The following is a 14449-nucleotide window of genomic DNA, read 5'->3' as shown; positions in this document are numbered from 1 at the left end:
CAATTTCAAAAAATTCAGTCAAAAAGTTTATTTGAGCAGAAATTCTTTTTATTCCTCATTTTCAAAAATATCTTGAGTGTGTGCACAAATTTTTCTGATTGAAAAATAGATTTTTCAGAATAAGATTTCCCTTCTTAACTACTAAGATGGTTGGGTCTACCTACATTCTAACTCGAAACTGAGCCTCCTGTCTAGGATTGTGAGAAGTATGGATGTTCACTTTAATACATCTAAGGGACTTTATCTGTGATATTCCAGTGTACTCACGTTTTTACCATTGACGGCTTTCACCCTACTTAACTATTTGATCCAATTAGACTCTTTTCACAATTTGCACTTTTTCAGCTCTAACCTTTTTGTTTTGATCTTATTCGCTTTTTTCTATTTTTCTTTTCAACTTTTTCATACTTCATCGTTTTTTCGATATTATTTTGTTAAAAAGCAGGTAGCCCTTTTCAAGGTACCCAGTCTAATCCTATGGTTGCTGTCTCAAAGATATCAACTTCAGATCTGTTTTTCTTCTATTCAGCCAACCAAAGGACAAAGAGGTCAAAGTTCAGTATTTTCAAGCTTTCCCTCTCAATCTAGACAGCGAAGAAGACAACTCTTAATCCGAAATAACTTTTTCACTACAATCAGAAGTGACGTGAATTTTGTTTCTCAAAATATCTTATTTTTGAGGAATAAGAATTTATAAACAAATTGGACATGTGCCTGATTTTAAAAATTCGTATGATGACAGTACATATAAAATTTTTGATAAAAGTATTTTTAAAAATGTACGGAAAACAATGTATAAAAATTGAAAATTTGAAATGTGCTATCCCACACCCCCAAACCTAAATTCAGCATTGTCCTCAATGATTAAAGAGTATGAGTTTAGAGTACACCTAAAAACGGATTTCATTACGTCGTAAAAGTTGTGGGTACAACCAAAATAAGTGTTCCGCATAGGATGTAAAAGCTAAAAGCACACCACATAGAGTTTAAGCAACAGAGAGTACGCCAAAATAAGTGGTCCGGAAATTTTTTTTTTTTTTAAGAAGATTTAAACTTTTTACACTTTTTAAACCTTTCAAAAGTGAAAAACATGGAGGAAAATAAGGTGAGTGAATGCGGAAAGAATTGACAGAATATGTACAAAAATCAAGGGTTGCCTCCCGACGTAGCGCTAAGTTTAATGTCTTCAGCCATTGACTTGGAAAATATTTCCATTGGCCGGATTGAGAACCTCAATGTTGTCATGAGGGTGAATATTGTGGACCAAAAATGGTCTAGTCTAACGGGACTTCAATTTTCCTGGGAACAAATGAAGGCGAGAGTTATAAAGGAGCACTCTCTGGCCTACGTGGAAAGATTTTCTCTGGATGTGCCTATCATGCCAGACTTTCGTTCGATCTTTGTATAACTTTGCACTATCATAAGCATCGTTCCTTAATTCTTCCAATTCAGTGAGTTGGAGCTTTCTAAGCTCTCCGACCTTTGCTAGATCAAAATTCAAATGTTTGATTGCCCAATAAGCTCGATGCTCGAGTTCGACTGGAAGATGACAAGCTCTACCGAAGACTAACCGATAAGGGGACATTCCTATTAGAGTTTTGAACGCCGTTCTGTAGGCCCACAAGGTATCAGATAATCGTAAAAACCAATCTTTGAGAGTCGGATTGACAGTTTTTTCAAGAATGATTTTGATTTTACAATTAGAAATTTTGACTTGTCCACTTGTTTGTGCGTGATACGGGGTGGCTACCTTATGAGTGATGGAATACTTGCGCATCAAGCTTTCGAAAAACTCGGTTACAGAAATATTTCCCTCCATCACTGATGATGGCACGAGGAATACCAAATCGGGAAAACATGGTATTTTTGAGGAATTAAACAACCACCTTATGATCATTGGTTCGACAAGTTGTGGCTTCAATTCATTTCGACACGTAGTCGACTGCGACTAAAATGTATTGGAATCCGTGTGAAATAGGGAAGGGACCCATGAAGTCAATGCCCCAAATATCAAAGATTTCGATAATTAAAATTGGTTGTTGGGGCATCTCATTTCTTCGACTGATTTTTCTTAGACGTTGACATCTATCACAAGTTTTAGCAAAGAGATGAGCGTCACAAAAGATTGTGGGCCAATAAAAATCACATTGTAAGATTTTGGCTACTGTTTTCTTTCCTCCAAAATGCCCACCACAAGCGTGATTGTGGCAAAACTCGAGAATACCACTATGTTCTCTCTCAACAACACACCGACGAATTATCTGGTCTAGACAGTATTTAAATAAATACGGATCATCCCAGAAGAATCATTTGGCTTGGGCAAGGAAGCGCAAGCGATTTTGTTTACTCCAAGAAGTGGGAGTTTGACCTGTCACCAGGTAGTTGATAATGTCAGCATACCAAGGTGTGTCAGAATTAGAAATTACCATGATTTGCTCGTCAGGAAAATTTTCAAAAATTGGAAGAGAGTCAGAGAGAGTTTCAACTACTAGCTTAGATAGGTGGTCTGCAACCACATTCTCGCATCCCTTCTTGTCTCGAATTTCGAGATCAAACTCTTGAAAGAGAAGATTTCATCGTATCAACCTCGCCTTCGCATCCTTCTTGGTAAGAAGGTATTTCAGCACTGCGTGGTCGGTGAAAATGACTACTTTGGACCCTATGAGGTAGGAACGGAATTTATCTAAGGCAAAAACTACTGTTAGTAGTTCCTTCTCAGTAGTAGAATAATTGAGCTAGGCATCATTTAATGTCTTGCTGGCATACTGGACAATATGGGGGAGTTTTTCAACTCATTGCCCCAATAAAAATGTATAATTTTTTTTTTGAAAAGACTGCAAAGGGGTTGAGAAATGATATATTGAATTGGGTAATAGGAGAATTGATTCGGCCAAAGATGGCCTCCTTAAATGTAGTACCGTTTGATTTGGTCAATGTTGGTTGGTTCTGGTAATTCGATTCCATCATGATCTTGAAATCTGACAATTTTTCCTAGTAATATTTCCTTGATGATGAACGGACCTCCCCAATTTGGTTTCAACTTCCCTCTAGGGTCAAAGATAAGTACTCGATTCTCTTTGAAATCTGATGATTTTCCAAAATAGTGTTTCCTTGCTAATGGATGAATCTCTCCAATTAAGTTCAAACTTCCTCCTATGGTTGAGGAGGGGTGGTCAATTTTCTTCGAAGTCTGATGGTTAAATCCTTGACTTGTAAGTGGTGAACTTTGACCTTCGTGCGGGTGACTCTTCTCTGATAAGTTTGTACGTGGTACAAAACTTTAAGTTGTTTTTCTTCAATCAAGTTTAGTTCTTAATATCCAATGATGAACCTAATCTGTTTCTAGCAATTGATTTTCCATCAAAACCTTGAGATATGGGACTTCCTTTTCAATTGGTAAGACTGTTTCTGTACCCCCATAGTGTGAATGGTAGCTTCTCTGACTGATTGACACATTTTCACAACGGTTATTTTGAGACTATTATTAGTTGCTTGCTTCATCCGTTCTATTAATCCGAGGACGATAGGAAGATAACGCCAAATCTTGAACTTTGAACATAAAGTAATAATCTTGACTTTTAAGTATGACCCGTTATTAGAGATCAATTTCACTTCAACCATTTCATTAGTCTGAGAATGTAATCTATTCTGGGAGCTCTACTATGTTGAGAAGTCTAGCATTGATACATTTTGTAACATTTTTTTTGATCTCATTGGTATTTCCATTTTATGAAGTGAGTATTTATTCCGTGTCGAATAACACCCAAGCTTACATCTTAACATATCCTCATAAGACCACGCGAACCAGTCTTTTGAAATTTCTGAGTAAATTCATTATCCCTTCGTGTTCCTCTAGGGATATGATGGTTTCTATTTGAATTTATTGAGAATTTTTTATTCCGAGGTCAATGACCTTTGCTTTCTCGATTAAAAGTTGAGCCCGACTCTTATCTTCTTGCTCAGGAAAGAAATCTATCCTTGAAGCCAGATTAGTAGTTAATTTGTTAATGCATTCGAGGTATTTAAAAATTTTCTTTATTTAAATGGGGCGACAGACGTCGTTCTAGACTTGATAAACGAACTCGACTCATAGAAAAGAGTAGACTCAATCTAAAGAAGACATGACCTTGATGGATTAATAAAAAAAAATTGGACACAAGCTAAACTACATTATTCTTGAAAACTTGAGACAAGTACCCACAACGAGCTTGATTACAGACTATGGACTCGAGATATTGCTTACAACCGGTAGGACTAAGGTACTATGATCTTCTGGGAACAACTGTATAATTTTCAAAAATTTCGAGGTCATTTCTGACTGTTGACTTGATATTGACGTTTGTTCTAACAGACCGAATTTACAACCCTAGTTAGACGATGGACGCTTGAGTTTGAGCGCAATGATAATCCTATCAAAAGTGAATTCCAGTGTTATCCTTGATAACATTTTAAATGAACCCTGAGATTCTATTGAATTCTGTGTACCAATCCATTAAACAATTCATTCATGCAATGATTATTTTAAAAAGAAAAATGATTTTATTGAATTATTTAAAATCATTGACAAATAATATTTTCATTGAATAACAACTTTCAACAAATTTGATTTTTTTGACAAATCATTTTATCCTTTTTTAGAAAAGTACATTTTAGTAATTTTCCAGGTCCATGCGAAAAATAGATTTTTTGTAAATCATTTTCTTTCTTCTTTTCTTTTGGAAAACATTTTTTCCTATGGAGCACTTCTTTTGAAAAATATTTTTTTTGGAAAATACTTTCCTTTTGTAAACCATTTTTCTTCTTTGAAAACGGGTTGAACCTCGAATTTAGAAAAGAATTTGATTTCTATTTTGACTAAAATGCCCCGGCCCATCATGATTATTGGATTGAGATGGATTGGGTCATTACAAAAGATGGATTCTTTATTGGGTCGGTGCACCCATTTTAATCAAGTAAAATAAAAACTTGAGGACAACCATACGTTCTGATCTACACATTCACATCATTCACATACATTCATCAAATATAAGGTCCCATTCAATGAACAACCCGGGAACACCCACGATAAGTTCGAGTCGTGACCTACAGGAAATGTTTCTAGACTCTAAGCTTACTACGTGCAATACATTTTTATCTAGCCACCCTTGCCCAAGTACACCTATTTACATCTCGAGCATACTCAATCAGACGGTACGTGGTGATTTGGTTTGATATACCGTATAGGTGATAATCTAAAACTTCAACTCACTTCTCTGAAATAAAAAACAGCTAGTTTAATCTCCAGATCAGAAGTGGCGCGCGATGCTTGAGCAAAGGCACTCTTAAATCACCTCTTTTCTAGAATAGACGTAGTCTATCTTCTTAGTATCGTAGTACATCAGAGCAGGATCTCGCTTAGGCACTGATTTTGATCAAGAAATACAATTGATGTACTTGGATCATCTTTGATATACCTATGGGTACGGGTCAAGTGTTGTAGCTTTCATAAATGGTTTGGCATCCCATAAGGGGACCGACTACGTACTTGTACTACGTTGGTAAACAGGACATGTGACTGTGTGGCTTACAATAGGTCAAAGGCTTAGGTCGCTCCAGTCTGGGTGCATCAATATACCTTTCAGAGTCACTTGATCAGATGGTACTGATGCCCTAGTTTGATATACCCTAAGGTACGTGATTGGAGTTGTGGTTTTCATGAATGACATCGCATCTCCGAAGAAATCGGGTCACGCACTAGTGCCACGTTGGCTATTAGGAACATGCAAGCGTGCAATGCAATAAATAAACGTGCTAGTGGCGTGTGCAAAGTAGGGTGGAGTGTGCTCGGGGCTTTTTTTCAGATAAATAGGCCTATGGGCCAGACCCAATCACTAGAGTATAAATTCCAATTATTAATCAAGAAATACACACAATATTCATAACATCAAGATCGAATCAAGGCATGTACATCAAGGATATGTATATCAAGATCATAACATGTTAAATGGGCAAAAATTTATAGCAAAAAAATAATCAATATGATCCAACATTGGAATAAGCAAGAAGGAAATTTTTTTTTTTAATCCAAACAATTTTTTTTTTTTTTTTTTATCATGGTCCAATCAAGGGTCCCTTTTGAGCGATTCAAAATAATTTGAGATTTCTGTAAAGATTGAATTGAGAGTATATTGATAATTGTAGAGACTAGGAGTTATAACTTTTTTTAAAATTTTTTTTTTATTATTTTAAAACGTTTTCTTTTATTTTCTTTTTTTTCAAAACGTTTTCTTTTTAATTTTTTTTAAACGTTTTTTTTTTATTTTAATTTTCAAAAGTTTTTTTTTAATTAATTTTTTTTAAACGTATTTTTGTTTTTTATTTTTTAACCTTTTTTTTATATTTTTTTAAAAAAAGTATTTTTATTTATTTTTTAATAATTTTTTTTAATTTTTCTAATTTTTTTTAAATGTTTTTTTTAAATTTTTTTAACGTATTTTTTTTAATTTTTTTAAACATATTTTTTAATTTTTTATTTTTTAAAAAAGTTTTTTTTAACGTTTTATTTTTCTTTTTTACGTTTTTTTTTTAATTTTTTTTAAAAACTCTTTTTTAATTTTTTTAAAGTTTTTTAAAATTGTCTAAAAACGTTTTTTTTTTTTTTTTAATTTTTTAATTTTTTAATTTTTTTTTAAGTTTTTTTTTTTAACGTTGTTATTTTTTACTTTTTTGAACGTTTTTTTTAAACGTTTTTTTTTTTTTGTTTTTTATTTTTTTATTTTTAATTTTTTAATTTTTTTAACTTTTTTAATTTTTTTAAACTTTTTTGTTTAATTTTTTAAAACGTTTTTTTTTAATTTTTTATAAACTTTTAATTTTTTAATTTTTTAATTTTTTTAAAAACGGTTTTTGTTTTTTAACGTTAATTTATTTATTTTTTTTTTTTTTAAAAAACATTTTCTTTATAAAAAAAAACATTTTCTTCTTTAAAAAAAACATTTTCTTATTTTTTTTAACGTTTTTTTTTTTTTTGAAAACGTATTTAAAAAAAAAACGTTGTTTATTTTTATTTTTATTATTATTTTTTTATAATAAAAAAAAACTAAAATCACCCCATATCTCGTCAATCGTATGCCTAACAACATCAAATCTATTTTGCCTCATTATTTTCTTTTGAAAAATCTTAGATTATTTTAGAGTCTCCTACCCTTTGATTGGGTCTACAAAAATTAAGCATCAAAGAATATGATATCCAAACTTTTACTGCTAACGTCATCCCATCCTCAATTCATATGTCAATTTGAATTTTTCATTATTTAGGGATCATCAAAAAGTGACCCTTAATTGAACCATAAAAAAAGTGTGAAAACAAAGTATCCAAAATTGAATCAAAAGATACTAATAAAGGATAATACAGACCTAAAAATAATTCAAATAAAAAAATGGGTCATTCCTTATGTCATTAACCTTTGATATCCTGCATTATTTAGGGTCATTCTGAATGACCCCAAATTAAACCATAACAAAGATGTGCCAAACAAAAATATTCAACATCCCAATCAATGATCACCAATAGAGCTAAAAGAATGATAAAAATCAAAATAAAAAAATAAATAACTAAAAATAAAATAAAATAAAAAACTAGGTCCTACTGGTAATGCTCCCATACTTGGGGCTTTTCAAGTCTGATCTTCAATAATCCCCAGTGGAGTCGCCATTTAAAGTGCCATCGATCCGCGAGGTACGCAGATCCGCTTTTGATTTTTGAGGTTTGGGAGTCGCCACCTAGTTATTACGGTCTAGGAATCGAACACTGACTCTTAAAAAGATAAATACTACTAATCTACGAAAGAAAAAAAAAAAACAGGTCCGAGGATCACGTTACGGGGTTGGAAGGTGTTAGGCACCAATCCCGCCCGACAAACGCCGGTCTCTAATAATTTTCAAATAAACTACATTGCTAAAAGACCTAAGTAATAAAAAATAATAAGAAATAGATACTTTTTTGAAGACAACGGTCTTGTTCCCTTAGATCTGATTGAGTAACTCCTTGTATAGTACTCCTCGCTTCGTTCTGTCTCCGGATCTAATTTCTGATCTCTTTCTTAGATTTGGATTCTTCGGATTTGTTTATGGATTTCTGGGTGTTTTTGAAGGACTTCTAGGTGTTTTTCGAGCTAAAATTGAGGTATGGGTGTTAAGTAAGGAGTTAGGACTTCAAAATTAGAGTTTATGGGAGGTTAGGGAAGCTTTTTGACCTACTTCTCTTAGGGTTTATTCTTGTATACGAAAATAGGGTGTAGATGCTCCTATTTATAAAAAATTTTGGGTAGAGTTAATGTATAATTAGGTTTCCTTTAGGGTTTTAATTAGGATTTTAATTGGGGTTTTGACTTTAAGATTTTAACTTTAGTCTTACTTGATTGACTTTAAATTTTTGATTTTAATCTTACTTGATTGACTTTAATTTTTTTTTACTTTAGTCTTAATTGATTGACTTTAGTTTTTTTTGAGAACCCCCTTTATTATATTTTTAATTCTTTGGACCCCCGATGGAGGGGTCTTTTAATAAATATCTGGGTAACCATCAACAATTTTGCCTGAGAGCCTGATTGATCGATTTTTTTGTTCAAAATTTTAAATTAATTTTACTAATGTTTCACTTTACATTATTTAATATTTTATTTATTAATTTCGAAATTTTAAAATTTTTTAGTTGGAAAATTATCGTTTTGCCTATGAAGAGAACTTTTGCGTTTCAAGACAGTTTTTGATATTCCAAGATGTTTTAGAATTGATTTTTCTTAAGGAATTCAATGTGAATATTGGTTTGTATCATTTATGAAATTTTTTGTACGAAATGGTAGTGAACTTTATGAGGGGCATTTTCGTAATTTTGTCGAATTCTGTGAAAATTGACAAAATGATTTATTTATTTTTTATTTATTATTTTATGTGTTTGAATGGATATTCCTAAGTGTAACGTAGGCTCTAGGGATGTTTTAAGGTTAGGGGTATTTTGATAATTTGATCATTTTTTAGTGATTTTTATCGTGAAGCTTCTTTTTGTTTGAAAATTGATGATTTCTAAGCTTTTGGAGTTATATTTTCCTAACGTAGCATGATTTCTATAGTTTTGTCAGTTTGAGATACCTCATCTGGATTTCTGAAACATATCTAGTAACAAATAAAGCATTGGAATAAACATCCATCATTGGGAACCGTTGCAATCAGGTTGATGACTTGATTAATTAGGCGAATGCAAAAATGGGGTGTCTACACTATCCCATTACTTTTCTCTAAATATCATCTACCCACACCTCTAACCTACACCTCCTCCTTAACCTACCCTATTCATTCTTTCAAATCAAACATTTACAACCTACACCTCCCCCTAATCTACCATCATCATATCTCCACATAATCTACCATTATCATTACCTATAAACCCATCTCTACAACCTAAACCTATACCCTTCCTCTCAAATCAAACACTCATCATCTCCCATCAACTCATCTCAACCCTACGTTTTCACCCACTTTGACACATGACATTATCTCCCTCACCCTCCCAAAATATCAACAACCACCCTCTTAAATCCTCCATTCTCTTAAACCAAATACCACTCAATCACAACCACCACCTTAAACACCCCTCATCTCACCTCACCAAATACTCCACCCAAATGGGTTGGGTAAAATCCAAATCATTTGGGTCAAAACTCACCCATTTAACCTTCGTACACAAATACCCTTCAATCCCCATCAATTTACACATACCCCTCTCTTAAACCTTACACCATTCTACCACTCCTTATCATTTCACCCAACTCTACCCCTCAAAATAATTCCCAAATTTTATAAAAATCCATTCATTCTCAACTCTCAATCCCTAATGATAAATTAAAAAAAAACACCTCAAAAAAATCACAACTCACCTCAACTCAACCCTCAACTCTCTACTCTTACTCTACCCCCTAACTACTATCAACTCTCAACTCTCAACTGTCAACCTTCTCTCAAGTAAATCAAGAAAAGAAAAAGGAATATATCTTTGACGATCAAGATTGGATCAAGGTGGGTTTGGATAAAAGAACACCCCCCAACTTCCCTCTTCTACTCATCCATTTCTATACACATTTGCACACACTGTAATGGTTCAAATCACCAAAGGGCCCCTTCTTCAATAAGAGTGCCCTTATTGATTTGAACTAACATTAAAACCCCTCATACTTGAAGGCACACATCGAATCTTTTCAATTTTATTTTTCTTTTTATTTTAAAAAAAGATCGAATCTGAGGTTACCACCAACGGTGGATGGAGTAGGATGCCTAACACCTTCCCTACTCCATAAATGGGCCCCTTACCTTGAATCAAAGGTTGGACCAAGTGTTCCTTATCCGTACGAGAGTCATCAAATGACGTAGTATCATAGTTTTCAAAAATGCGACATCGGATGACCATTCACACCCATTTCCATCTATGAATGTTGGCGATTCTAAAATCCCCCAAAGTGAAGGGATATTTCAAAATGATGAGAATCCCGTGTCCACAACAACATAACCTTAGAGGAATCTTGTCAGATAGGTGGTAGTTAAAATATAAAAAAATTATACCACAAATACATGAAATTTCTGGTGCAAAATCTAAAACCATTGAGAAAACATTCATATAAATCTGAAACCATTATCAAATAGGTGGTAGTACTATTAAAAATAACAATAATAATAATTTTTTAACACAAATAATTTGTGATGGAAAATCTGAAACCATTGAGAAAACATTCATACAAAGATTCATTCTACTAATTTTTTTTTTTTTAAAAGATAGTTAAACTACAATTTTAAGAATTGGAAGATTCAGAATTAGCAAGAGGAAATTTCTCAACCTTATTCATGAAAAGGGAAAGAGAAAGAGAAAAAATAGTACTTTTCCCAATGACGGAGATGAATCAGTTCTTTGGTGAGGGGTTACGGCGACAATTAGGGTTTCATTCTAAAAAATTTAAAGGTTCTTGTGATGGGAAAGAAGAGAACCGAGTTTGTTGAATTTAATTGTTAAATATTGTACTATAAATATATTATATTTAATATTTAATATAATAAAATTTGGTTCGGTTCTCGGTTGGTTCAATTCTAGGACACCCTTGAATTGAGAGTAGAACCGAATCACTCGATTTTTCAAAATGTCAATCCAGAACCAAATCGATTCTCCATAAAATCGAATCAAACTATCCCTAACTATATTGGTTTGGTTCAATTTAGGTCTCAATTTGGTCCGATCCAATGTGCACCTCTAATTTAAACCACATATGTATTTCCCAAATATTCTTTGTGATAATCTGACGCCCACCTTTAACATACACCTCTCTACGCCCCCATCACAGAATTGTAGACCATTTGCCTCGAGATACATAAGAAAAAGATTTATGATTATGCATATCACGAGGCAAATGATCTACGATCTTATGATGAGTGCGTAGGGGGGCGTATGTGAAGGCACTATGGAAATATTGAGGGAAGATCCTTCTAGGAGATCGGTTCAGGAGTCATCACCTAGTTTAAGTCTAGGAACAAAAATTGACACCGAATCGGATTTGGGTCGGCTTGCATTTGAGATCCTTAGTACGTGTGTCCGGTTACAGAATCCGGAAGATGTTAGGCATCGGTTATGTTCGACTCGAGAGTCGATCACTACTACGATCCATCGACTAGCCTAAGGTCAACCTAAGTGGACTAAGGTCAATATGCTATCTTAGGGGGAATGATTTTGATCATCATCATCTCATCATTTTATTTTAGTTCCCAAATTTGAAATTTAACCAATTCTAGATTTCTACTGAGTTGACTCAATAAAAACTAATTCATGAAAATTGATTTTTTTCCATGTCATGATACCAACACAATGGCTTAACTGGACGAAAATAATGACATCATTTCTCAATATCAAACATGCCACTTTGCACAAAATAATGGGTTAACTCGCAAATTGATAAAATCAATTTCATGTGCACCACATTTCCCTCAAAACAGTGAGTCAATTCTATGTAATTTTCTTTAAATAATTCATTTTCTTTTTTGCAATGGAACATCACAACAAAAAACAAAAAAGGGTGAGTTGACTCATTATATTTTTGAATGCTTTGAGTTTTTATTTAACATTACACCAAAAAATAATAATAATAATAATTATAAAAGATTAGTCGACTGAAAACATTTTAGTGAATGAAATCGATTTCATATTTGTGCCACATTACCACCAAAACAGTGAGTGAGCACGATATTTAGTCACAACCTTTTTCTTGTCACTACATACTAATACATCTAAACTATGCGTAGAAACCATACACAATCGAGTCAAAGGAGAGGGAAGAGTTGAAAGAGTCTAAAGATGTGGAAGGTTGTCATGATGACGTGGGTGATAGAGGAGTTGGAAGGAGAAAATCAGGAATAGTGATTTAGCTGAAGATAGATGGCGGACTCTGGATTTTTCTAAAATTGGCTTTGGTGTCAACGTGTGGAAATAAATTATGGAGTGGGGATCATATGTATATGTGAGTCATCGGAAATATATTTTTTATTTTTATTTTCTTTTGGATCGATTTGACTTTTTTTAATTGATTTTTGGATTGGTTTGGATTGTACGATAATTTGTAAAATTCGAGAGAATTCTTAGAAAACATTGATTTTGAATTTGGGGTGTGCCTACAGTCGATCCTAGGGTTTTTCAACGTTTTGAATCTTATTTCAAAGTCATTTTCAAAAAATAAAGAAAAATGGATGTTCAAAGCCGAGTAAAAAATTGTCGATGGTATTTTCATAGGTTTGTCGAATTTTGGAGGCTTTTTGTAAATTTCATCTATTTCAATGATTTTGGTCTTATTTCGAGAGCAAACATAATGTTTTTAGATCGTTTTGAAATATTTTGGCTTCGTTTTGGGAGTGGAAAAAGAATTTTAGATATTTTGAGGGGTATTTTTGTAATTTTGTCAATTTAATTGTTTTTTGGTATGGGGCCTAAGTTTTTTGGATTCTAGGTCTTTGAATGTGAAGGTAGTCAAGTTTCATCGAGAACAAAGATGGTTTGATGCATATTCTCTTCAAATTATCATTTTTGTCGAATTTTGATAATTTGCGCAAATCTCAGGATTTTTAGAGGTTGAGTGAATCGTTTTCTACGGTTTGTCTGGTTTTAACCTATGTGAAGTTTCGAGGTTATGGGATGCGGTTCAGGGTTGTTTAGAATGTTTTGTGCTTGGACGAGGTCCTAGTGGCATGCAGCCTAGGTTCTTGATCTTTATAAAAAAGTCTGTCACATGCAATTAAAAGAAAGAGGCTTAGTGTTGCGTAGAGTATTCCAGAATACAAAAAAGCAAAACAGTGGAAAACTAGGTCCACATTGGGAAAAGCTATATAAAGTGGTAAAAGCAAGCTAAAATGGAGTATATTACTTAGAGACAATGACCGGTCAAGAGCTGCCTAGACCGTAGAATACTTATAACCTCAAAAGATACTATCAATAAAAGAAAACTCATTTGATTGCTGATAGCTTGCGGGCTACAATAGTCAAATTGGGTCCCACCTGGGTGTAGGCCTATATGGTTCTACTCTTCTTTAATTGGCGAAGTATAAAGCTAGTCGAGGCCTTACTCTGACACGAGTAATAAAGCACTAAAGACGGACCCCACCTGGGTCCGGGCCTACGTGGGTCTGCTTTGACGTAATTGGCAGGGTAAAAAGCTGATCGTGCTCCTACTCTGCAATAAGTACAATAGCACTGAGATGGACCCCACTTGGGTCCGGGTTTATGTGGTTCAGCTCTACCTTAATTAATAAAGTACTGAGCTGGTCGGGACCTTCCTTTGCATGAGTAACATTATACTGAGTTTGGCTTTTTCGAGAGTCAGGTCTAACATGCGCCTCTCTACGCCCCCATCACAGAATCGTAGATCATTTGCCTCGAGAAGATTTATGATTATGCATATCATAAGGCAAATGATCTACGGTCTTGTGGTGAGTGCATAGGGGGCGTATGTGAAGGTACTGTAGAAATCTCGCGGGAGGATCCCTTGGGGAGATCGATTTGGGAGTCGTCACCTAGTTTAGGTCTAGGAACTAAAATTGACACCGAATCGGATTCGGGTTGGTTTGCGTTTGAGATCTTTGGTACGTGGGTCAGGTTACAGAATCCGAAAGGTGTCAGGCATCGGTTATGTCCAACTCGAGAATCAATTTTTACTACAATCCATCGACTAGACTAAGGTCAACCTAAGTGAACTAAGATCAATATGCTATCTTAGGGGGAATGATTTTGATCATCATCATCTCATCATTTTATTTTAGTTAAAAGACGAATTCAGCCCAAATTTGAAATTTAACCAATTTCAGATTTCTATCGAGTTTACTCAACAAAAAATAATTCATGAAAATTGATTTTGCTCCATGTCATGATACCAACACAATGGGTTAACTT

At 33.8% G+C, this 14449-nt stretch overlaps 1 protein-coding gene across 1 annotated transcript; it reads right to left on the bottom strand.

Annotated features, from left to right (window-relative positions):
- Positions 1-1279: 1279 nt before the first annotated feature.
- LOC147384123 (uncharacterized) lies at positions 1280-1819 on the bottom strand. Its single transcript, XM_086426336.1, has 2 exons — positions 1770-1819; positions 1280-1610 (listed from the first exon to the last, which is right to left on the bottom strand). The coding sequence occupies exons 1-2, from the start codon at positions 1817-1819 to the stop codon at positions 1280-1282; spliced, it is 381 nt and encodes a 126-aa protein (XP_086282462.1).
- Between the last annotated feature and the right edge of the window lie 12630 nt (positions 1820-14449).

This window comes from Akebia trifoliata, chromosome 15 (assembly GCF_017979445.1).
Source record: "Akebia trifoliata isolate Shusen 1 chromosome 15, ASM1797944v1, whole genome shotgun sequence".
Lineage (NCBI taxonomy): Eukaryota > Viridiplantae > Streptophyta > Magnoliopsida > Ranunculales > Lardizabalaceae > Akebia > Akebia trifoliata.
This window is presented reverse-complemented; position numbering and strand designations above follow the sequence as displayed.